Genomic DNA, 26857 nt, shown 5'->3' with positions numbered 1-26857 from the left:
AACAAAGCGGAAAGCAGGTTCGCTGGTTGCTTCGTCTTGTTGTCAAAGGCAACAAGGGGACAGGCAACAAAAGACACAAGGGCAGACAACCTCAGTTCACCTGCAATGACAATGACAATGACGGCCAAGGGAACTTTTGTCAGTTACAGAAAGGTCAACCCCCCCTACTCCTGTCAAAGTAATATAATTTGAACCGATTCCCAGGTGTTTTTGGTGACTACAATGCAGGTCAGATGTGTACTAAGTCTCCGTCAACTGCGCACTGACCTGCAGCTAATTACGTGTGCAAACCAGCCTTAGGAGACACCCCCGAGCTATTTATGCGGCAAACAGGACTGTGAACTGTAGGCCCTTAGGCTGCATTCGGAGGAAGTGTTTTATTTGAATCGCAGTGGCACAACTATGAGACTCCCCCAGAAACACAAGGAGAGATGATGGCTATTAATTTCACCCTTTAATATGCTGAAGAGCCCGTAAAAATGAACGGTCTTTCCTACATAGGGGGTCCAGCCATTGAGAACGCTGAGCGTCCCTCTCTCAGACAGTGTTCCATATATGTCTTGAGGCTAATAGTTACTCATGGATCTCTGGGCCACAGCCAACCCCCTCTTCAAGCTCTCTATGCTTGCAGCTGCCACCACTTCCTGCGGCAGTGAATTCCACGGGTTCATTACTCTGGGTGATTTTTCTGTGCTAAGCCGTCTGCTCATTGACATCATCGAGGCCACGTGAGTTCTAATCTTGGGAGAAAGGAAGAAAAGTACTTCATTCTCGCCTTCTCTATCCCATGCATAATTTTGTGAACCGCTGTCATGTTGCCCTTCGATTGTGGTTTCTCCAAGCTAAAGAGCCCTGAACTCTTTAACCTTCCTTCACAGGGAAGGAGTTCCATCCCCTTTAATCATCTGAATTGCTCTTCTAATACCTCTTTTGAGGCATGGTGACCAGAACGGCACGCAGTATTCCAGATGTGGCTACACCCAAGGATATGATGGTGAAAAAGAAGAGTTGGTTCTTATATGCCGCTTTTCTCTACCCGAAGGAGTCTCAAAGTGGCTTCCAATTGCCTTCCCTTTCCTCTCCCCACAACAGACACCCTGTGAGGAAGGTGAGGCTGAGAGAGCCCTGAGATTCCTGCTTGGTCAGAACAGTTTTATCAGTGCCGTGGCAGGCCCAAGGTTACCCAGCTGGCTGCATGTGGGGGAGTGCAGAATCGAACCTGGCTCTTCAGAAGTCTGCATTCCTAACCACTACGCCAAGCTGGCTCTCCTGGCTGGCTTGTTTTCAGTCCCTCTTCCTAATATTCCTCAGCATAGCACTTTCCATTTTTTTACTGAAGCCGCACATTGAGTTGACATCTTAAGTGCGTTATCTACCGTGACTCCGAGATCTTTCGTTACCGCCAGCTCGCACTCCATCAGGGTATATTTATAGTAAGATTTTTGGCTCCGGTGCGCTTTCATTTGCACTCACCCACAGTACTTTTAACATGCTACTGAAGATCATTTGAACTTTGTTTGCCACCCTGACCCCCCACTTGCCCAGACTCCACAGATCCTCCCTGGTTCTCGCCACCCTGAACAACCTGGTGTCATCTGCAGACTTGGACACTTTGCTGTTTTCATCAGTCTTTGAAGAACTGAGCAGTGGCTCATGAAAGCTCACACCTTGACACAAATATTGTCCTTAGAAGGTACTACTGAACATTACTGTTCCTAGAACCCTCTGAGAAACTTGCGATTTCATTGACCGCCATGTGGGGCCAAGGAAAAGGCATCGCTTTAATTTCCAAAACACAAATCAAAATATTAAATCCTTGCAGAGTTCAGAAGCTTCGTGGAATGATTGACCAGAAGCACATATGGGAGTTGTAAAAGACAACCTCACCTCCACAATGAGCTCCGCAACGTCTGTGGGCATCTTTTCAATAAGTATTTCAATAATCCTTAGAATCTCTCCCTTGGCCCGAGCCAAGGTCGTGGTATGAATGTTCTGCTGAGACTGGGTGTTTGCTTGAAGAGCTGTATGCCTGTGCACCTGGAAGAACAGTAGGGACGCTTATAAAATGTTTTTTTTTCCCCACTCCCTATAGAGAGACACCAATACAGCAGCGACCTTTCATTTCTCCTTTAAAAGCCATTCTGGACTGTCTTCAGATTAGTACGTATTCAGTGATTTCAGGTCTCTTCTTCAATGACTAGCCTACTGGAGCAATAATATACTGGGGCAGATTCAGTAGCCTTCCTAAAGTGAGGTATGCCTGGCCTTGATACCTGGTCCTGCCCCCATACCTGGTGGAATGAGCTCCCGGAAGAGCAGAGGGCCCTGATAGAACTATCACAGTTCCGCAGGGCCTGCCAGATGGAGCTCTTCCGCCAGGTGTTCAGTTAAGGCCAAGGCACAGATCTAGATGATCCTCCAAATCACCAAATCACCTATTTTAAAAATCTGGAACATTTTTTGGGATTAACATCACTTTCTCACCCAAGGGCACAGAATCTGGGTTAAGTTATTGAGCCTCAGGGGGTACCGTTGGGGGGTGGGATTGAGGGTTTTATCTTTGCCATGCTTTTATTGTGATTTTATTTCTGCTGTAAACCGCTGTGAGCTGGCCGGCCTGGGAGCAGCGGGTAGCAAATCTAATAATAAATAAATAAACAAACTCCGAGGGGCTTTCCACCAACCTAAGTGACTCTCCCTCCAATGGAAGGGCCACTTAAGGGGGAGGAAGGCTTCCAACTTGAATGAAAAGGAAAGGCACGGTATAAATATTTTAATAAACAAATGTTTATTAATATTAATAATTTTAAAAATATAAATAATACATATTCCAACAGATAAATATTTTAAAAATAAAGAGGGGGGCTAGGGGCGTAGGATCTACGCCGTTATGACTGAAACACTGAGCAAAAGGAAACCATGGTGAGATTGATTCAAGATTCCTCTATGTACTTTGATTTAGCCATTTGGCACAGGGTCTGTAATCCATGACACAGACATGTAAATGGGGCAGGAAGGAGGGAAAATAAATTTTGTAAACAACAACAACAATATTCAGGCTTCCAACAGTTCCAGCCAGTTGTGCAGTTCCCAGATTTGTTCCCAAAATGCAGCAAATTAAAGCTGGGAGGCAAGCAGGATGTATTGCGAGGCCAATCAAAGCTATACATCAAAAAACTACGGGGTTAAATCTAGCTAATTTTTTCCTGTGGCTGAGAAAGGGAGGAGACCATGCTGATCACCAAGGTAGACTCTAATGGAGACCTTGGGACCAGCCCATTAAAAAGGTCATATTAGGTAGGGATTGGGTGAGATTGGATGAAAAAGTTGGTGGGTCTAACCCACTGTATACAGGAGAAGGGACCCCAAAGATTATACCAGTGGACTTATATAACAAAACATGCTTTGTGTACATCCAGACACACACAGAGAGAGAGAGAGAGAGAGAGAGAGAGAGAGAGAGAGAGAGAGAGAGAGAGATAGACAGACAGACAGAGACAGAGTGAGAGAGAGAAAGAGAGAGAGAAAGACAGAGAGACGGAGAGAGAAAGAATGAGAGAGAGAGACAAAGAGAGAGAGACAGAGAGAGAGAAAGACAGAGACAGAGAGAGAAAGAATGAGAGAGAGACAAAGAGAGAGAGACAGAGAGAGACAGAGAGAGACAGAGAGAGACAGAGACAGAGTGAGAGAGAGACACAGAGAGAGAGACAGAGAGAGAGAGAGACAGAGAGAGAGAGAGACAGAGAGAGAATTTTCAGTTTATTTTCTGGCAGTAAATCCACATTCATTTTCTCTAGTGCAGTTTGGAGGGGAAAGAGCTTGCCTGATTTTAAGAATGAGGACTGACTACTTGTCCCAAGCAATCAGAATTACCAGAGGGCTCTCCTCCAAAACCTCTTCTCTGCCACCCACATGCGATAAAACTCAAAAGGCGCTGATGAGAATGAGCCTCTTTATTCTGCATAAATTAGTCAGGAATCGAAACAACTCCTCTCGTTTGAGTCCCAGAATAAGCAACTTAACATTAAAACAATAATGCATTTCTAAGTGGATTCTCAAGGTGAGTCAATGTCGATTAGCAAGGATTTAATGTGCGCTGGCAAGCCGTAGTCAACCCAGTCGAGTGGTTATACATATAAAAAAAGCAACACCGTATTAAGTTTTATTATTTTAATGTATGTTTATGGGGCGGTTTTTGCAACTCCCTATTCTGTATTGATTAATCTGAAGAGTCCTCGACGTGACAACGCTAGGAAGGGCGCTGGGCTGCCAACCCTCACAGTTCGGCCGCCCAAACGTGAACTGCAAACGCGGAAGTGGGAGGCCAAGAGTTATGGGAATGCATTTGAGGTTCTTCGTGCCAGCTTCCTCATTTTAAAACACTTTTGAGGCTGCATTGCTACAATGCTTTCTTCATAACTGGGTTACAATCCAGCTAGCTTTTTCAATCCAGAGAGAGAGACAGAGAGACAGAGAGAGACAGAGAGAGAGACAGAGACAGAGACAGAGAGAAGAAAAAGCTTTCCTGATTTTAAGAATCAGGGCTAATTATTTGTCCCAAGCAATAAGAATTACGAGGGCTCACCTCTAAAACTTCTTTTCTGCCTCCCACGTGCGATAACTTTATTTTAAATTTAAGAACCCTGATACTTTATTATTTTTTGAATGTTCACGGTGCAATTCTAAGCAGAGCTGGTGATGGAAAGCCACCCTGTACGGTTTTCAAGTCAACAGACAAAATGACGGTGGTTTGCCAGGGCCGTCCTCTTCATAGCCACCCTTGGTGCTCTCCCATCTGAACACCAACCAGGGCTGACCCTGCTTAGTTTCCAGACGGGACAAAAAGAGGCTAGCCTGGGCCGTTGCAACAGAAAGAAATCAATGTATTTAAGAGTGGTGTAACTGAGCAGGCTTGCTTTGTCCATGCCAAATGGACTTGGGAGAGGGGCTCCGACTCCATGGAGGAGCCTCTGGACCTCAAGTTGAAAGGACCAAAAATCAGGGGATGTGACATGTCAATTGAGAACTGAGAATCTGGCCATTCCATGTTTATGAAGCCCTGCTGTAGCTTTTAGCTCGTTAACCCGGAAATGGGCGAAACAGCTGCCTGAAAGTGTGAGTTCTCTATGGCAGGGGTAGTCAACCTGTGGTCCTCCAGATGTCCATGCATTTGCATTTGCTGGCAGGGGCTCATGGGAATTGTAGTCCATGGACATCTGGAGGACCACAGGTTGACTACCCCTGCTCTATAGTGTCATCCTCCTTGTGGAATGGCTGGCCTGAGAAGGTCAAGGAGGCCTCTGCACTTTCTTTTATTTGTTTAATCTTTCAATTTACACCGTGCCCTTCCTGGCAAGCTAGCTTCTGCCCTTTTGCAAATTTTGAAGCAGAATTTTTCAGGAGGGGCTTTAGAATAACGGGAGGCGCTTTTAATAAAGGGAACAGGACTCCAGTCTATTGGTGCTCCAGTCTATCAATATTTAAAAATTTATTTTGGATTTTTATACCGCCCTTCCATACGGCTCTGGGTGGTTATATGCGTCATCAGTTAAAAAGGTATATATCATTCTGCTCTTACTGCATTGTGTTCTCATGTTGTCATTTCATTCTCTGCATGGTTTGATGGATCATATCTGTTTTTGTTGCTGGCGTGTTTTCTGTATTTTGCAATCCTAGTCCTATTGCATTGTTTATTAGATTTCTAATGCTACCATGCTATTCGGCAGCATTGTTGTATACTGTGCAATTTTCAGTGAGAATGGAAGGCTATATATTGTTTATGCCGTAATATGGCAAAAAGATTTGCCATATGTATATGCTTCAGTCTGCTATCTGCTCTGAACTCAGGATCCTAAATATCCACACACAAAATGTACTCTGCTAAAGGGAAATGAGTAGCAAAGATACCAAGTATGCCCATTTCATAACCTACCAACTTTTACCAAGTACAGCAGAAGCTGAAGAGGTTAGTAATTTCATGCATATTTCTAGCAGCCTTTTATTCTCTTAAAAATGCTGTTTATTAACGATGTATTTCTAAGGATCCAGGGCCTCACTGCAGTGTCATTTTGGCCGTTTATGCACTGGGAACTTCACTGCCCCAGCTCCCATACAGGAGCAAAAACCGGGGGCAGATGAGGCACACTGGGCCAAATGCTCCCCTGTGTGGGTGCAGGAAGAGGTGGGGCCACCTGCCACGACTAAAACTCCAGCCTGCAGCCTGGCATGAAACCTCCAGTGCATAAACGGTCTTAGTGACTTTTCATCCCCTTTATATTATACACACAGAGAACTTCATACATTATCTCTGTCTTACACACAAACACACGCACCAAGAATGCAGAGCAAAAATGTAGGCCCACAAAACCCAGAAACTTACACGAACATACACAGAGACGAATGAGAAACAAAAGCAAAACATAAGGGGGAAAAATATATATAAAAAGACAGGGAAATCAATTCCTAAACAGTTCTTGTTGCTAAACAATGAAGTCATTGTTCTGGATGAAGCGCGGTTGAGCGAGCAGCGGCGGAGAAAAGTTCTGCTCACCTCCTTGGCGATGGTTGTTATGAAGGCGGGTGGCCTGGCCGTGGCAATGAGCGAAAGAGCGTGGCGGGCAGAGCGGGCGGAGTCAGCTGCCGGGCTCAGAGGCAGCCCCATTGTGATGCTAATCGGAGATCGGACAAAGGGGTGGGGGGGGGGGAGGAAGGAGGGGGAAAAAAAACACCCAAAAAAGAAAAGAGGCATTAGAAATATAGAGTGAAAAGATTAGACACAGCTTATAATGTCAGTTCAAGGTCAACGGGAGCACTCCAACAGCTAGAATATAATGGACTTCCAACAATGAGCAGCGATTAGGAGTCGGGGTGTTCCAGCATCTGATACAAAATCAAATAATTAACCGTGAAGATTGAAAACAGTATGTGCATCTGTCCAAAGTGTTAAAAAGGCCTTGTTAACAAATTATCGGGCCGTAGCGTTGAATACGTAGGACGGAACCGGGGGCAATGCAAATATACGGTGCCGTACACAGAAGTGGTTTGTTTTACTTTTGGCCCAAGTTTTAGAGACAATTATGCACTCATCTGCGCTACTATTGTTATTCCGATCAGTCAACTACATTGGCTCATTCTGGCTTATAGGGCAAAAAAAAAAAAAGATCCAGGAAGGACAGATTTCACTTCCATTTTAGCTTGCAGTGCCAACTCCTCCCCTTTCTATGTGTAGCTGTTATAAATGAAGGCTAGGGCAGACTTTCAAACACGAGGCTCCAGTTCCCACTTCCCTGCATTAAAGGTAAAGGTATCCCCTGTGCAAGCACCGGGTCATGTCTGACCCTTGGGGTGACGCCCTCTAGCGTTTTCATGGCAGACTCAATACGGGGTGGTTTGCCAGTGCCTTCCCCAGTCATCACCGTTTACCCCCCAGCAAGCTGGGTACTCATTTTACCGACCGCGGAAGGATGGAAGACTGAGTCAACCTTGAGCCGGCTGCTGGGATTGAACTCCAGATGGAATTTAAAAGGTACTCATTGCTTGTTAACTTCTTCAACAGACCCAGGACTCAGTATTAACCTCCCCCCCCCCCCAGGTAGAAGAATGGGATCCACTGGGCTGCAAAACACACAAAAAGAAATCAAGAAGAGGAGGAGCTGGCATTACAAATTCATTGACAGGAGTGTATGAGGGGGCTTCAAGGGGACACTGGAGGACCAACTGGTGGAGTTGGGTGTTGGTGCACCAGACTTGCAGAGAAGGCATGGGAGAGCTTTTGCAGGGATAATTGTCTGAATGTGCCCATCAAAAAAGGGGATTTGTTCCACCACCAAGAGGCCTTCTGTCGTAGTGCTACTGCTCCCCCAGTCTAAGTATAATCAAGGGTGCTTTTTCTCTCTTTGTATGTACTCTGACGACACATCCTTCCAAAGACCAGTGGGATAAAACAGCAACTATTTAGGACTCATGTAAGGGTTCTTAGAGGTGTGCATTAGGCTAATCGGACCTAGGGCACACATTGAGCAGTTCATTATGATAAAGCAACAGCCACGCTATCAGAGTCTAGCTCTCAGTTTCCATGCTATGGCCAAACTGGTGTCCAGTCAAAGCCCCAGTCTCTTGTATTCCCACCCATACCCTTTTGTCTATGTTCACTCCCCGATGACTTGCTAGTTCAGGCAAACCCATAATTGACTGGATACATCCAAACTGGCCCACTTGGGCTTGTTCTTCCACAAGAACTGGAAACTCTGTTATAACCTGAGCCAAGTCAATGTGATAAGTGGGTCATGGAAAATGGCAAGCATGGGCTTAGAGCTGTCTTTCTCAACCTTTTTACCACTGAGAGACCCCTGAAACATTCCTCAGGCTTTGAGAAATCCCAGAAGTGGCACAATCGTGCAGAATATGACTGGGAAGAATAGCTATGTGCATGCCCACCGGAGACCCCTCTCCTTCCCACCCCTTCCCGGCCCATCATTGGTCATTTTAGGAGGGGAGTGTAGGTCGACATGACCAAATATGGTCGTATCGCCCAATCAATATTTAACAAACTTAATAAAGTGATTAACTCCCACCCGTTTAGGAAACCCTTCATGGGACTTCAAGAAACCCCAGGGTTTCATGAAACCCTGGTTTGGAGGAAACCGATGAATACTGATGACTCATGCCCAATGGACCAATTTCGGGTTGGCTCTTATGGTCATATGAACCTCACTTGCTTACCACCAGAGCTGAATAAAGAGCTTCAAATGGCGTAAGTAGTCACTAATGACACAGTTGTTGTTGGTCGACAAAGAGATCCCCCCCTACACACACACACACACACAAGTATGTTTCATTGCAAGGTGTTTTGGAAAACTAGAACCTGGAACTGTGCCTTCTTTCCTTGCTGGATTTCATGCCAGAGGACAAATGGCCACAGAAACAGAGAAGGCACTGCAAAAATGCAAACAGTAGGAACAGATTAGGGTAAATGGCAGCTCCCTAGCCTTCCACATGATATTCTCTGCTTACAGGGTGGGCAACAAAGATATCAACCAGCATGCAAAGTTAAATGAACTCAGGATGCACAATAAAATCAAAGTCCAGTAGTATCTTTAAGACCAACAAAGAATTATTGAGGGCGTGAGCTTTCGAGTGCAAGCACTCTTCCTCAGACAAAGACAAAAGGAACTGATGGTTATACAGAGGGCCTAGCAGAGCCCTCTTGAAGAGTTACTCGTTTCACTTGTGAAGGAAAAGGACATTCTCCATTTGGGTGACCTACTGTGTTTTTTATATAGGAAACACGCAGGCACAACCGTTTCCAACTCCTTGCTAACTAGAAGACAACGCGTAGGTTGTTATACCCCATTTTTGTCCACTTAAAGGAGACTCAAAGTGGCTTAACAATCTTCTTCCTTTCATCTCCCCAGGATAAGACACCTTGTAAGGCAGGTGGGGCTGAGAGATTTCGGAGAGAACTGTCACTGGCCCAAGGTCACCCAGCAGGCTTCATGGGGAGGAGGACTGGGGAATCAAACCCAGTTCTCCAGGTTAGGGTCTACTGAAGAAGAGTTGGTTTTTTATACCCAGCTTTTCTCTACCTGAAGGAGCCCTAAAGTGGCATACAAACACCTTTCCTTTCCTCTCCCCACAACAGACGCCCTGTGAGATAGGTGGGGCTGAGAGAGCTCTAAGAGAACTATGAGAACAACCCTAAGAGAACTGTGACTAGCCCAAGGTCACATAGCTGGCTTCATTAAAAGTGAAGAGTTACTTTTTCCACTCAGCTCTACCTCCTGATGGATGATCGGCCAGACGCCCCTCCAACTGCATCGATCCAGTGTCTGGAGACAGTGACAGAGTGGCTCAAAGCACTGGGGGAGGGGGGGGACCAAACTTAGTTCTCCTGATTAGATTCTGCCAGTCTTTAGCCACTACACCACTGCTCTTAGCTGCTACACTAAACTGGCACGCATTAAGACTGAAAAGTTACATTTTCCATCTGTAAAGGAGAAGGATACTTCTCATTTGGGAAAATGCATCTTACTGTGTTTTTATATTTGAAAATACACGTGCATAACAGTTTCCAGTCGCTCTCTAACTAGCTAGCAGTCACTTATCTATTTAGGAGCAGCTGTGGTACAAGACACGGGGAAAGTAAGGCTGTTAGCCACAAATTTCACATTTCCATTAAACCCTATCTCTAATAATAGTAATAGTAATAGTAATAGTAATAGTAATAGTAATAGTAATAGTAATAGAAGAAGAAGAAGAAGAAGAAGAAGAAGAAGAAGAAGAAGAAGAAGAAGAAGAAGAAGAAGAAGAAGAAGAAGAAGAAGAAGAAGAAGAAGAGTTGGTTCTCATATGCTGCTTTTCTTTACCCGAAGGAGTCTCAAAGTGGCTTACATTCACCTTCCTTTTCCTCTCCCCACAACAGACACCCTGTGGGGTGGATGTGGCTGAGAGAGCCCTGATATTCCTGCTCGGTCAGAACAGTTTTATCAGTGCTGTGGAGAGCCCAAGGTCACCCAGCTGGCTGCGGGGGAGCACAGAATCTAACCCGGCATGCCAGATTAGAAGTCCGCACTCCTAACCACTACACCAAAGTAATAGTAATAGTAATAGTAACAGTAATAGTAATAGTAATAGTGATAGATTAGGTTTCTATACTGTCCTCCCAATATGAATAACCTGATATTCATAACTCAAGGCTGCCTGAAGACCAATGTTTTGGTAAATATCTGGGGGGGGGAGGAGTATAGCCTTGGGGGGGGAGAGTGCAGGAAAAAATTTACATTCACTGGCAAAGCCGCTAAGCATGTATGCCCTCCTTACAATTAAAAAGCTTGTTGGCGGTGCCCTCTGTCAGGTAGTCCGATAAGCACACTGGGAACATTTGCCTGTTGACAGAAGAAATGCCATGCGTGCTTTACCTGTTTTGGAGAGGGAGACTTTGTTTTTTAAAGGGCTGTTAGGGAAGAGGAATTACAAGGTGGAACTCACGACCTTTCCCATTTGTGACAGGTAGGCACACGGGGATCCCCCCCCCCCCAAGTCCTCTTTTTTCCCTGCTCCTTCAGACACGGCCGGATGAAGAGGTTTTGTTTTTTGTTGCCTCTAGCAAGAATGACTTGTCTCCTCCATCGTTGCTGTGAGGGCTTGGCACTGCCTAGCGGTAGCACAGAACTGAAATTAAACAGAACAGGGTCCTGATGCCCTCTTCACAGGGTTACGGGACCGCCCCTGAACATAAGAACATAAGAGAAACCATTTTGGAGCAGGCCAAATCCAGCCCAGTACTCTATGTCAGTGGTCCCCAACCTTTTTATCACCGGGGACCACTCAACGCCAGGGACCACTCACCGGGGACCACTCAACGCCTTTTACTGAGGCCCAGTGGGGGGGGGGTAGTTTATTCCTCTACTCTCAACCACTGCCCTAGCGCTCTCTGGTTGCTATGGTAATGTTTAAACATCCCTTCAAAATAAGATACAGACACGCCACAACAATGAAGTGTGTTGTAAAGGGCTGAGGGGGGTGAAGTAAAGGGCCGGGGGGGGGGGAGAAGGCGTCCTTCGGGGCCCACCTCCAATTAGTCGAAGGACCACATGTGGTCCGCAGCCCACAGGTTGGGGATTGCTACTCTATGTCACACAATGCCCAAAATCTAGGTGCCATCAGGAAATCCACCAGCAATGCCAGAACTCCACAAGCCCTCCCAATGTTGCCCCCCCCATTCACTTAGAATGTAAAGCATCTTTGCCCCAGAGAGTTTGATCTATACCTCATGGCTAATAGCCACTCATGGACTTCTTAGGCCATCCCATCCCCTCTTGAAGCTGTCGATGCTTATGAAAACTTCAGCTAAGCCTTGCTGAATGGACATCCCATTAATAACAGAAGTTCAGCTAAGACTGCACTACATAACTGGAAGCAAAACCCAATTAACGCAGTGGAACCTACTTTAATTAAACCTGCCCAGGACAAAGTTGCCAACAGAAACCTACTGCAATCAATGCCCTTTTATTCCCAATAAAGATGGAGTGGGATTACTTTAAGATCGGATGTGAAGTGCTCTCAAGTCACTTCCAATTCATGTTGGTCAGATGAATGAATGACCTGCCAGGCATCCCAGATTGGTGTAGTGGTTAGGAGTGCGGACTTCTAATCCCAGTCCCTCCCCCACGTGCAGCCAGCTGGATGCCCTTGGACTCGTCACAGCACTGATAAAGTTGTTCTGACTGAGCAGTGATATCAGGGCTCTCTCAGCCTCACCTCCCTCCCTGGGTGGCTGTTGTGGGGAGAGGAAGGGGAAGGTGGCTGTAAGCCGCTTTGAGACTCCTTCGGGTAGAGAAAAGTGGCATATAAGTACCAACTCTTCTTCGGTCATTGACAGCCTTGCTTACAAGCCAGGGTGTGTGGCTTCCTTGAGAGAGTCAATCCATCTCATGTTGGGTCATCCTCCTTTCCTGCTGACTTCAGCTTTTCCTAGCATAATTTTCTTTCCAGTGACCCTTGTCTTCTCATAATGTGTCACATGAGTTTCTAGGGAGAATTCAGCCTTGATTTTAAGACTAGCACAGCTTAAGTAATGCTGTCAATGGTTAAAGAGCTTGTGGTTAATTGTGGCCCCTTAACTGATCAACAAACTCTCACCTTCCCAACATGGGATTTGGAAATAGCTTCTAGAATCATCATCATCATCATCTTTAGATTTCTAGCCCAATATATAAAAAAACCAACAGGCAAAGGATATAATCTGGATAATTGTGCATTGATAAATATGCTGGAAGGCCGCGCATCAAAGAATTGAGGCTTTTGAACTCTGGTGCTGGAGAAGACTCTTGCGAGTCCCTTGGACTGCAAGGCGAACAAACCGGTCAGTCCTAGAGGAGATCAGCCCGGACTGCTCTTTAGAAGGCCAGATCCTGAAGATGAAACTCAAATACTTTGGCCACCTCATGAGAAGGAAGGACTCCCTGGAGAAGAGTTTAATGCTGGGAGCGATCGAGGGCAAAAGAAGAAGGGGGTGACAGAGAATGAGGTGGCTGGATGGAGTCACTGAAGCAGTCGGCGTGAACTTAAATGGACTCCGGGGAATGGTAGAGGACAGGAAGGCCTGGAGGATCATTGTCCATGGGGTCACGATGGGTCCAACACGACTTTGCACCTAACAACAACAACAATACCTAATAACATTCCCCTAAAAATACCAGAACTGCTCCAGAGATTACAGAGAACAATCCCCAGATAACCAGCAGTGGCGGAACGACATATAACTATTCAGCTGTATGTAATTCTATGTAATTCCGTTCTACTCGAATCTCCTCCACTTTTCTCCAGCTGGTTGGCCACTGCACGAGATGGGATGCTGGACAAGATGAGCTGATCCAGTGGGGCTCTTCTTATGTTCTTAACATTATACGGCCATGCGCTTTCTGTAAAGGACACACTGAAGATGCTACAGCTCTCTCTTTTATATACACAACATTAAAAATAAAAGACCCACAATATTTCGAACGCGACTACCCCGTGTTAAAAAGTTTGCTCCTAAGAAGGCTTTGCGCATGGCTTCCTCCACAGCGCTCTTTCTCCTCCTGTTGGGCGAGCGATGGATTTTTACTGAAAAGCAACAGGCTCCTTGTTAATTCATTAATGACACTCTTGCAGTGTTAGTATGTGGCCAGAGATTAACCCCCTCCTGTAGCTGGGCCAGCTGGCCTGACAGAGCAAGGAGCAGGTGAGCAGCACGACGGCCCAAGCCTCAAACAAAAGCAGATGCAAGGACGGCAGCAACAGGGACAGCACTGGCCCCCATTTTAAGTGGGAGAGCTTATGCTTCCATACCAGTATCATTAAGGGCAGAACTGTACCTTATTATGTACCTTAAAGGTAAAGGTAAAGGTAAAGGTATCCCCTGTGCAAGCACCGAGTCATGTCTGACCCTTGGGGTGACGCCCTCTAGCGTTTTCTTGGCAGACTCAATACGGGGTGGTTTGCCATTCCCTTCCCCAGTCATGACCGTTTACCCCCCAGCAAGCTGGGTACTCATTTTACCGACCTCGGAAGGATGGAAGGCTGAGTCAACCTTGAGCCGGCTGCTGGGATTGGACTCCCAGCCTCATGGGCAGACAGATTCAGACAGCATATCGCTGCCTTACCACTCTGCGCCACAAGAGGCTCCTATTATGTACCTTAGGGAAAGCTAAAGGTATCCCCTGTGCAAGCACCGGGTCATGTCTGACCCTTGGGGTGACGCCCTCTAGCGTTTTCATGGCAGACTCAATACGGGGTGGTTTGCCAGTGCCTTCCCCAGTCATTACCGTTTTACCCCCCAGCAAGCTGGGTACTCATTTTACCAACTTCGGAAGGATGGAAGGCTGAGTCAACCTTGAGCCGGCTGCTGGGATCGAACTCCCAGCCTCATGGGCAGAGCTTTCAGACTGCATGTCTGCTGCCTTACCACCATGCGCCACAAGAGGCTCCTATATATAGTCATATCACCTGTAGCTGGGCTAGTCTGCCAGTAACAACAGAAGACAGCAAGAGTCTAAACTTTGTGGCAGGCTTTTGTGAATTACTGCTTACTTCTTTGGCTCAAGCCCCGCCACAAATTTGATTAGTCTTTAAGGTTCTCCTGGATTCTTGCTCTTGAAGCTGTTCCTGCAGGTTAGGAGGAGAGGACATTGTTGGTTTTCCATAGGGAGGGACTGTGGCACCTTCATAGAGCATCTACTTGGCATGCAGAAGGTTCTAGGCTCAACTCTGGCATCTCCATTTCTCTGGATCAGGTAGTAGCTGATATGAAAGACCGCAGCCGGAGTTCTTGGCAAGCTGCTGTCAGACTATGTAGACAATACTGATCCTGATGGCCCAAAAGGTCTGATTCAATGTAAGTTCACTTTGTGTGTACGTAATAACCCAAGAAAAGCCACATTGGATCAAGCCAATGGCCCATCCAGTTCAACAGTGTGTCACACAGTGGTCAAAACACAGATGCTATCAGGAGGTCCACCAGCAGGGTTAGAACTCCAGATGTTCTCCTACCGTTGCCCCATGAGCACCAATATAGGACATCACCGTCCCAGATATAGGTTCCCATCTATACATTGCGGCTCATTCATTTCGTTAAAGCCCCATCTGAAAATGTGGTAGCTAGGCTGGCCATCTGTCCCCTTCTGAAGGGGACACTACCCTTTTTTCACAGTTCCTGGCTGTCCCCTCATTTTAATAAAAATGTCAATGTTGTCCCCTTTCAAATAAAAGGTATATATTTGCCGTAGGGAATATATGTAAATAAAAGTTATATATTTGATGTTTTTTGTTTTGTTTTGCCTGTGTGCTAAGGTAACCCATGTCATTTTCATTTATGTTTGATTTCTATTAAAGTTAGAATTTGGGTCTAGGGTGCAAAAGGTCACAGAGCATGGGCAGTTGGTAAACGTGCAGCTGCCCGAGTCCCACCCTCTCAGTTCTTCCGTCCTGCAGACACAGAGAGAGGGATAGGAAAAGGGGGACAGGACCTTTAAAAGGGGGACAGGACCTTTAAAATTTATCTGCAGGTATGTAATGGGCCCAATAAACAGGGAAGAAATTCTAGTTTAGAATTTCCTTAATAAAGGGTTTTTGTAATGAAAGATATAGTAAAAAAAAATACCCTTTCCCCGTAGCTGAGTTCTGGCCTACGACCTCCTAAATTTTTGTATGGGTTCAGTCAATGAAGAATAATGGTAAGCTCAATATGTTTATAAAAATTCCAAATCATCTTACTTTTGCAAATACAGAATATTTAACCCCACTTCCATTTTTGCCATCCCAATGTCCCGTTTTTGCATCAAGGAAATATAGACACCCTAGTGGTGGAAATCATGGCCCTGTATTGTAGTAATCTGAACCCTGGCCTGTCTGACCTGTGTGCGGTTTACTGGCTCCCAGTTCGGTCACATTCAGATATTTTCCGGTCCGTTCTGACCCTTTACGCTCCTTTCATTCTTTGACTACTACATTCTGAAAGTGGCGGAAAAAAGGTTCACACCAAATTCTGTTTAAGCGCCAGCCCAGTGAGATGGAGATGGGGATACATGGAAACAACACTGATAAACTACACTCACCTCCCCCTATGCCATCAAAATATTAAAAAATTGCATTCTAATTACACAAGAGGACCCACGGTACAAAGTAACCTACAGTTAAACCTACAGTTTATAAATTCAAAGGGGGGGGAATTATGGGCTTCAATGATCCCTACAGCTGTCCAGGCCTAGAAATCAAAGCCTAATTAATGCTAGAAAAATACTCTTAATCCTCCTGAGTGAACAGTTCCACTCAACGTACTGTCTAATCTTTTGTTTTGGAGGGCTGGGCGGGGGGGGGGGAGCAGCACGATGGAAGGGGGGGGCGCAGGAGGAAAGAGCTGGGTTAGAACAGCAGAGGCGTAATTCAAAGCTCTCTGGCACACTCCAGCTTGGAAACGTATTTTATTCAACCCACACGCGCACACACACATGTAACACACAAAAAGATAAACACTGCATGTGTTTTCTTCTTTTGTCAATAAATGTGAAGCGATTTTTTCCCCCCTCCTCCCTCCCCACCCGACCCCTTGAAACCACACGCTTGACATAAAAGCTCTTTTATAAACCATGCTTAACATCACAGACAGAAGTGAGGCAGCTGTGCGCTGTTATTGTGTGCATGGTAAATCAGGCACAAAAAAAGGGGCAGCGCAGCAGGACACTGGGAGGGTAAGAAGCACACTTAACCCCCTGCACACCCTGTTGCTCCATTTCTTTCCCTCTGAAGTCCCCCCTCCTCCTCCCCCCCCCGCCCCCTACACTCGGTACTGTACCTGTCACGGATGTAACAGGCCGTTTTCAATCTAAATCTTGTTATGGATTAATAAGCAAACACTTTCTCGCTTATTATGCAATTTATCATGATGAAAATTGCATTGCCCTCCTCAAGGCTACCTGCTGATACATTCATTTATTCAGCGGCTCTGTATACTGAGAGAGCCATACTAATCTTTATGACAGCCAGGGAGATGCACTGGGAAACTGAAAATAGAATCTCTGAAAAACGGGATCTGGCCCTTGCAAAAGCAGTGCTTAATGTACAAGCATGCTCACGGTGCATTTCTCAATCCCTTAAAAAAATTTTTTTTAATGGATAATCATTTTAATTAAAACACTTCATCTGGAATCAGCACCAAACACATTTTTCCTGGGCTCGAGCGTCGTAGTTTAACTGATTCCTGAAAATCTCTTTCAAAGACGCCAGGGAATACAAAGCAAAACCAAATCACTATCAATATTCACTTCTTCATTAATGTACACTCAGTTGGGCCATCTGATGACTCAGATTATGAGGTGCAATTGGGGGGAAAAAAAAAAGGTATTGTGCAGGTTCATTCTAACCGCATGGAAATCCACATCAATCACAGGGTATTGAACAGTTTGGGTTTTTTTCAAATCCAGTCCAGTGCAAGAATACAGAATAATACAATTACAGGATTAGAGAAAATAAATTGTTTTCACAATCATAGTTAGTATATATATATACACACACAATGTACAAAAATGAATGATAATTTTAGAAAATGAAATAGTCCCAGATGCGTGTAAGAATCCAAAATTCACACTGCATTTTATCAACAAACAAAAATAAATTAGTATTTCACGGAGGTAGTTTTTCTAAGCTTTTCTTCCCCCCCCCCAAAAAAAAAAACTCGAGAAAAACCAAAACAGGCATGAAGATATTGATGTTTGTATCTATGATACAGTCTGATAAGAAGTGAAGATTTTTTCAATGGAAACGTTTGGAATTCCCTGAAATTCATTGTAAGAAGTGTTAACAAATGAGTGCATGAACAGCCTTGTATACAGTGTGCGGACACACGTGTGTACGCCCACACCCACCCGCAGGTCCTTAGTATTTAATCTTGAATGCTCCGGATCTGTTTACACGCTACATGCAAACTGCAATTCTAAGACTGCTGAGAGAAGCTTGCTGTTTTTTCCTTCTTCCTTGCTCTCCGTTCCATAAATAATTAAATGATAGAAACTAGTGCAAAATTCATCAAGAGAATAAAGGGGGGGGGGGTGAAGCATTTGGAGCTTGACAGAAAATCATGCCATGATCTTATTTATACATGCAGGTGTATGCTTTCTCATCCATGACATTTACAGTCTCAGATGCTGTTCATGACTTGGAATAAAAAAATTTGGCTAAGGGTGTAAAGATCAAAACACATTATTTTCATCAAGATGCCTTTGTTGTCCTTTTTTTTTTTTAACTAGGAAGGGTTCTGCTCTGTTCAGTGTTAAGACTGAATACTCTTTCCTTGTTAAAATTGTAAATTGTGTGTTGGTGTTACTGTGTATATCTTCTTTGCGCGTGCACTTGAGTTGTGTTCCTCTGCATGTCTGAGTTTTTAGGCCATTAAAAGTAATCTGCATCTACTAAGTAGGGGACATAAAATGATACCTTTGCTGGAGGACAGTAGATAATATCCAGTCAAACCCCCCCCCTCACAAAACAGGATTGAGATTGATTACTTGAGGTGTCCTAGCCCATTGACACATATTAGGTTATGACTGTTAAAATAAAGTGATTCGCCTAAACAGAGATTTCTCTGTTTTGGCATTTAAAAAAAAAAGAAACAAACAAACCCAAAACTTAACTCTGAACATCCAAATTCTAATATAACTGAAGCCACAAGAAACAGATACAAAATTGTAGCTTGGTTACGCATGGGACTATGGAACAAACAACATAAATGTCAGCGAAAGCCAAAAACAGGTGTTTTATTAGGTGGCAGAGATCGATTAGTAACTAAAAAACTGTTGCATTTTTGTTTTCATTACTTGTAAAAAGTCACCACCAAAACACCTAACTGGGGGGTTTATGAATTAATTTTATTACATTTATATGCCACCCTCCTTTGAGGCTCAGGGCGGTTTATAAATCTAATTGATTTAACCTGACCTGCATTGGAATGAAACGTAGGGTGTTTTTTTATTTTAAAAAATCAATCTGTATTACATCAACTGATTTTGTTATGCACTTTGGCTAAATATAACAATGGGTGACTTGCAGACCGTCTGCGTGTATTTGTGTGTGTGTTAAGCATAGGAATACCAATCTCCAGGTGGGACCTGGGGATCCCCAGAATTTACAGCTCATCCCCAGGTTACAGAAATCAGTCCCCCTGGAGAAAACGGGTGCTACGAAGGGTGGGGTGTATGGCAGTGTACCCCACTGAGGTCCGTGCCTTTCCCAACTTGCTTTTGGCAACCTTAGTTAAGTAAACATTAAACATCAAAGTTTGGATTTTTCAAGTTACAAAGGACAACAGAAAAAGCCACCCCATTACAAGGTTTTGTCCATCATTCGAAGGCTGCAATGACTAGGAATTCTTTGTGAAAAAGCAAATACATCTCCGCGACAAAGCAAGCCTACAGTATTGTTTAATTTACCTGCAACTGTATTTGATATACTATATAAATGCAGCTATAAATTTTAGCACGTGACCACCGCGGCTTCTGCATTTCTCGCCGGCTTCTGATGGAGGACTGCAAATGTCAGAACAGGGCAGAGAAATGTTTGCTGTATTCTCAGTAACCTTGCTGGTTATATTTTTCAGAACCAATTGAATACCTTGTGTGCATATTTCCCATGAAACAGAATTCAAATTGTACGGGAGATGGGGGGGGAAAGACGATACCCAAAGGCATCCGTATAGATTCCTCAGAGTCATTTTAATTGACATTTGCCTGTTACGTAACCGCAAATCTTTGGAATTGAACAGTGTTTGAAGTGAACAGAGATAAAAGATCTTCCAATACGCATATTGAAATCCGAATCAGATTAAAAACTGGAAAGGGATCGTTGTGATCACTCAATTCAAGGGAGAAACGGAGAAACTCATTTAGATCATTACGAAATTAAAACTAGGCACATAGTAAAATGACTGGGTTCAACCGTATAAAGTATGCTTGCTGCATTAAGGATTTTATAGCCTTCGTCGCTTTTCTGCTTTAAGCATGTGTGACAAGCTTTTAGGATGCTCAAAAAGCACACTGAGACATCCTCCTTGAACGGGAATGGCAAGATTGCTGCACCGAATTAACAATTCATTTTGGAAAAGCATGACTAGAAATTGAATTACTAGCTCTGCACACTTTTGTTTGCTTCTTATTGTACCCATCACTAAAAACGGTGTGGGATAACCTGGTCTGAATAATCTTCAGTGAATAAAGCAATACAAACTGATGTAACGGGCATGTTCTTTATTTTGTGTGCGGAACTCAGATACATTTTATCTGCATGAAGATATGGCCAGTTATGAAATCGGATTTGCTTATTAATGAGAAACCTGATTGTTATGACTGAAGTGACTGAACCTGGTCCTGCTGGTGGACCTCCTGACGGCACCTGGAGTTTGGCCACTGTGTAACACAGAGTGTTGGACTGGATGGGTCATTGGCCTGATCCAACGTGGCTTCTGTTATGTTCTAACCACAGGTAAGAATGAGTGATAATAGGAGTACCAAGATGTTTAATCAAAACTCTACTAAATAGCCCAGGCTTTCTCAACCAGGGTTTCATGACAGCCTTGCAAGGGTTTCCCAAATGGGTGGGAATAATTATTGGATGATATGATCATATACTATCTGGTTGACCCACCCCTCCCAAAATGGGAAGTGTTAGGCCTGGAGGGGGTGGGAAGGTGCTTCCCAATTATACTCTACACCAGGGGTAGTCAAACTGCGACCCTCCAGATGTCCATGGACTACAATTCCCATGAGCCCCTGCCAGCAAGCGCTGGCAGGGGCTCATGGGAATTGTAGTCCATGGACATCTGGACGGCCGCAGTTTGACTACCCTTGCTCTACACAATCGTACCACGTCTGGGGTTTCTTGAAGCCTGAAGAAAGTTGAGAAACGCTGACGTAACCATTTGTCCAGAGGCCCAACCACATACAATCTTTATTATGTGTACCACAACTCTTCTAAAAATGCACAATTTGTATGCAACAAGTGCGTGAGAACACATGTACTGGCACAAGTAGGCAACAGAAAGTCAGAATTGGCTATGGATCCCATTTGAGCATACACTTGGTGGCAAACGCAGCTTTGTCTATTTCCCTCAGTTAAAAAGGCTTCCTAGAACTTTCTTAGCTCAAACTGGGAGGAGAGATATGGCTTAGGCAGTATACAGCCCATTGACTGCCTTTGCTGCTGCTTTATGTTGTCCTGAATATATATATATATATATATATTTACTCTTGAACACAAGAATGGGGCCAGGAGGCGTCACACACATTTTGCAGGGTATGTGGTATTACCAGGAAGCCATATTAAATTACATAAAACAACAATATGCCATACTCTGGGGGAGGGGGGGAAGTACTTGAAGAAAAAAATTGCACACTACAGCAGCTGAAAGCATAATCACCAGCACAGGAAACTGGGCTGAAATCTAGTCCTACAAATTTGCAGCCTGTGAATAAAGTCCGAAAGCTCAGCTTATGGATAATCGTATAACATATAAAAACACCCACAAGTAAACATAAAACAAGCGTCTGTCTTGGTTTCCCCATTCCCCCCCCCCCGAAATATTGGACTACAGCTGAGTAAGAGAAGAGGGACCACTAACACACTTTCGGTATTTTCAGAAAGCCAGGATTCAAAGAATTATATGGGTATAAAATGACATTTACATCTCAGATTAAATCTACAACAGTTTCATGCCTTTTTTTCCCCATCCACCACTTACAAAAGTGTGGATTAATTTTCTGTAGAAAGAATGTTGCCTTGACCAGGATAGCACAGGCTAGCCTGATCTCGGCAAAAGCTAAACATGGATGGTCCCAGGTAGTAAAAGGATCCAAGACGTCTAGAGAATTCCAGGGCCCTGACCATGAAAACTCCACAGGGTCAACCACAAGTCAGCTGAGATTTACCAGCACTTTCCACCCACACCCAGAATGAATGTTATTCAAACCACAACTAAATATGCTTAAAGTACAGGTCTGTGACTTAAATACATTTATCAGGACCCGTTTATCCATGCAGCACACGCTACGGGCCCTGCACTTCCACGTGCCCTTGTCCGGTGGATCAGGACTGTAGCCTCTCTCCTCCCTTCTTTTCTCTATTTAAGGACACTCAGAGGCCCATTATGCACAGAGTGGAAGGTCCACATTCGGGGTGGAATGGTGGCGGCTAAAATCACCAATGATGCACACTGCAGGCGGCAACCAGGCGCAGAATCAACGTATGCCGCCGAAAAAGCTGTGTTAGCAAGATGCGGAAGAACGTGGAGTTTCCTGGGACCAGGGCGCAACCAGAAGCGACTCCGGAGTAGCCACGTGCGTAATTGGATACTCTGGGTTTTGCCGCCATTGTGTTCCGTTCTGTGCATAAGCGGTTCGCTTCGTTTCTTCCTCCTCCGCGTTCTCCATGCCGCCGTTTCAGCGGCTGTGCGTAATAGGCTAGAGTGACACCACTTTCCACTGTGGGTGACCCCTCTGTCCCCAGTCTGGCTGTTCCTACTGCAACTGTACTCTGCTAGGGCCCACCGCATCCTTAAACTGGCTCTGGTGTGACAGTCCCTGCGAATCTTTAAACCACTCCTGACATTCACTGCAGTTCCATGTCTGCCAAAGGACTGAAACACCAGCAGATGCCAAACAACTTGCAGTTCAAAAGTTCGTAGTTTCAAAAAAATCCAAATTAATTTGGATATTAAAAAAAATTAAAGTAGTAATTTCCAATTGATCTTGATATTTTTAACTATCCATAAATCTATTTACGGAGGGTTAAGCCATTCCTTACTATCGCCACTGAGCAGAACTCTTAAAATGATGGTTCCCAGTAGGGAAGGGAAGGATATGATGTGGGGCAAAAGAATGCCTTTGACAGTAATATGCATCACAGAATAACAGTCTTGGCAGCATCTGAAAGTCAGAAGGCCACCACTGCATGTAAATGAGATATCTTCCTGTATTTATTATTATGATTATTATATTATTATTAATTGGATTTATTCCCCGCCACTCCTGGCATGCTGGCTTGTGGCGGGTTACCATTTAAAAAAAAATCCACAATAAGCTAAAACTCCCAAAACCCAATAAAAATTAACATTAACTAGTACAACAAGAATGGTGGTAAAAACAAGCCCCCCCCATGAAACGGCTCCCCCCCCCCCGCCAGGATGACAGGGCAACAACTACTGGCCATCACTGTGTTAACAGAAAAAAGAACCTACCCTAGACTATAATTAACATTTAAACCATTTAAGAATAAATACAAATAGAAATGTCTTATCTCTTCTTTTAATCGTCATAAAACAACCAAAACGGCCTCCAGATTTAAACCGTTTTCAAAGTGGCATTTTTATCAGTGGTTGTTTTCCCAACTTAATATTTGCTGATGGTCTAGTCCTTCGCTATGATGTATTCTTCTTCACAGGATTTAAACAATATATATATTAGCTATGGCTTCAGCCATAGACCTGATGGAAGATCTCCGTCTTGCAGGCTATACGGAATACCGAAAGCTCCCACAGGGCCCATAGCTTCTCTGGGAGCTCATTCCATCAGGTAGGGACCAGGACATTAAAGGCCCTGTCCTGGGTCGAGGCCAGGCGACCTTCCCTGGGGCTGGGAACGAACAAATCTGTTATTGTACGTTTTCAGTCATCATTTTGTCAATGGCGTATTGTCTGGACATATGAGGAAAGGAGGCTGGGTCCACACCTATTCAGTCCCCCTGATGACCACCAATTAAAAACAATTCTTTTAAAATACACTTTAAAGATTGTTTCACTTATTCGGTTTAACAACAACAACAACCAAACCCTTGCTGGCAAATGGCACGTGCAACAATATTGAAGAACACCTCGATATGCAGACTAATGCCACTGACGAAATATTGACTGAAAACGTGTAGTAACCGGTTTGCATTTTGGCATGACTAGAGAATCTAAATACAAGAAGATATCTCATTTGCAAGATGTCGTAGCCTGGCGGTCAGTTTTTTCTGGTCTTTCTGCCTTCCATAGCATCTGAAAGTAGTTCAACAGGCCAGTTTGGATTCTGCATATGTTTCAGTACATCAACCTGCTGACAACAGTTGAGCCCACATTGTATTCTTTATGTCATGTAACGTGCCAAGACCAGGATAGAAATACTTGTGCCCTAGTACAGACACCAGCTGATGTCACCTGATCACAAACATCAAGAGTTTGCTAAAACAAGACAGACTTCCACTAGCTATATCCCCAACCACAGGGCCCACCAATGCATTTCTGGCATTCACTGGTTGGATGAGTCTTACTTAGAAATGCAAAGGAGACATGGGGGGCGGGGCTCAGATGGTTGATTAAGCAACATTTAAAACTCATCCAGGGTGGACCTGTGATCTCTTCTTATGGCTGTGAAGGAGTAAATTTGACCCTTTGGAAACTGAAACCAGGGCCCATGGCGCACACATAGGGAATATGCACTTTCAATGTGCTTTGCCAGCTGGATTTGCCTGTGTGGAACAGCAAAATCTACCTCTACCTCATTGAAAGTGCATTATCCTATAGGTGCGGAATAGGCCCGGGATAACTTCTCCGTAGCGATTAGGCCAATGGTAATTCTGTGATTGGCCCTGCCACCATGGTGGCCATTTTATGGTGACACACACTCCCTTTTCTTCACATCCCTGAAGCTCCCATAGATTGAACAAGGCTGGGGGGGGGGGTCATGCCCTATGCTGTGGTAAACACAACAGGTCCCTCCCCAAGAACATCCAAGGTCTCAGCATTACCAGATACCTCAAATGAAGTGCATCACCATATAGCACAGTGCTGGCAAGGGCTCATGGGAACTGTAGTTCATAGATACCTGGAGAGCTACAGTATGGCCGCCTCTGCCAATACGGCATTCCCAACCAGTAGTCAAAGGGGAGAGAAGTACATACTTGGCAAGCTGTTTCTCAGCATCTGCGCAGAGCTCCAGCAGGCCCATCAGCACAGCAGACACGTCCATATAAGGCTCCCACACGGTAAACCCTCGTCCTATGAGGTCAATGGCGGTTCTCCTGATGGTGCTGTGTGGAGGGAGTTTGGGGCTGGGAGGCTGGAGCAGAAGATACGTCAAAGCCTTGCCTGTGGTACAAGAGGAATGAAAAACTAGGGTCAGGAAAAGAGATCAAACGGAATTCTTTGGATTTTAGATGTCCCATTGTGGATTTTGAAATAACTGGTATGCAGAATGGAAGCCTACAATTCTGGAGCAGAATTGTTCTCTCTTGCCCCAGAGGGACAGACCAGAATGAATGGGATGAAATTAACGCAAAAGAAATTCCATCTACACATCCGGAAGAAGTTCTGACTGTTAGAGCTCAGTGGAACAGGCTTCCTCGGGAGGTGGTGGGTTCTCCATTTTTGGAAATTTTTAAGCAGAGCCTAGATAGCCATCTGACGGAGAGGCTGATTCTGTGAAGGTTCAAGGGGGTGGCAGTAGATGAGCGATTGGGATGTCAGTGTCCTGCACAGTGCAGGGGGTTGGACTAGATGACCCATGAGGTTCCTTCCAATTCTAAGATTCTATGATTCTTCTATGATAACTTAAGAAGCCTGTGTCACTGAGCCCTGATATGATACAAGAACACGCACACACCCCTGGAAACTCACCCCTTAGCAAAGGGCTTTCTCGAGTGCTACGTTAGGACAACAGCAGCACGGACTTTGCAAACACTCGCCCGCCGCCAAAACAATCTCTGCTGAATCTGGGCCTGCCTTCGTGTAATTCTGTTTCAAGTGAAAAACTCAGCAATCCAAAGTTGCTGATCCTCACACATTCCCCAATCACACGTGTGAGGAAAGAGGAAAAGGAGAAATAAAAAGGCCTGCTTTGGGAATTAGGGAATCATAGAGCCACGGAAACAGAGAGAGCCTGAATACCATCCTGTCCAACCCCCTGCACCATTGTGGGAGTCCAGCAATCTGAGGAATTGACCGAAGAACCGAACGTATTTGGAATTCTGTGACAGTCCTTTGAATAATGGAAGTGTCAGACAAAGGCAATGAAGGAAGACAATGGGTACATGTCCTCTGCTGAGATGCTGGCATGTACGTGGCTGACCTAGATGCCACGGGGTTTATTTATAATTAATTAATTAATTTATTTATTTATTTATTATTATATTGTGGGCTATGCTCGGTGGGCTTCTTTCTTCTGCGTTTTGAGAAGGACCGCACGGGACCACCAAGCACGATTAGAGCCAGCGTGGTATAGGGGTTAAAGAGCGTCGGATTCTAATCTGGCGAACCGGGTTTGATTCCCCGCTCCTCCACATGCAGCTGGGCGGGGTGACCTTGGGCTAGTCCCAGTTCTCTCAGGGCTCTCTCAGCCCCACTTACCTCACAAGTTGTCTGTTGCGGGGAGAGGAAAGAAAAGGCGAATGTAAGCCTCTCTGAGACTCTTTGGGGTACTAAAAAGCGAGGTATCGAAAATGGCTCCACTCCTATGCTTTTTATTGTTAAGAGCTGGGGTAGTCAAACTGCGGCCCTCCAGGTGTCCATGGACTACAATTCCCATGAGCCCTTGCCAGCAAATGCTGGCAGGGGCTCATGGGAATTGTAGTCCATGGACATCTGGAGGGCCGCAGTTTGACTACCCCTGGTTAAGAGTACGAACAATCAGAGCATTTGCTATGGCCTTCTAAAAACAATATGCATTAGGGGAGTCCATTAAGTAGCCCACCCTTTGAGAACTTTGTGGGTTGTGTGCCGGTGGAGGCTCCGTGTCCCCCCCCCCCACGCCCCGTCCCTTTCCGCCTCGGGCTTGAATGGCTGCTGAAGCCTAGCCTTAAGTTG

The 26857-nt window shown here is 44.9% G+C and overlaps 1 protein-coding gene across 6 annotated transcripts in view; it reads right to left on the bottom strand.

Annotated features, from left to right (window-relative positions):
• Positions 1–26857, bottom strand: part of WDR7 (WD repeat domain 7) — a 250905-nt gene that overhangs the window by 59504 nt on the left and 164544 nt on the right. For all 6 annotated transcript variants that reach the window (XM_077346857.1, XM_077346856.1, XM_077346858.1 and 3 more), the window contains 3 exons: positions 24958–25144; positions 6551–6668; positions 1888–2037 (listed from right to left, as the gene is read on the bottom strand). In XM_077346857.1, coding sequence (XP_077202972.1) covers positions 1888–2037; positions 6551–6668; positions 24958–25144 — 455 coding nt within the window. The remainder of the gene's footprint in view (positions 1–1887; positions 2038–6550; positions 6669–24957; positions 25145–26857) is intronic.

The sequence above is a fragment of the Paroedura picta genome, chromosome 7 (assembly GCF_049243985.1).
Source record: "Paroedura picta isolate Pp20150507F chromosome 7, Ppicta_v3.0, whole genome shotgun sequence".
Taxonomy (NCBI): domain Eukaryota; kingdom Metazoa; phylum Chordata; class Lepidosauria; order Squamata; family Gekkonidae; genus Paroedura; species Paroedura picta.
Note: the sequence above shows the minus strand (reverse complement) of the source record. Positions and strands in the feature narration are given on the sequence as shown.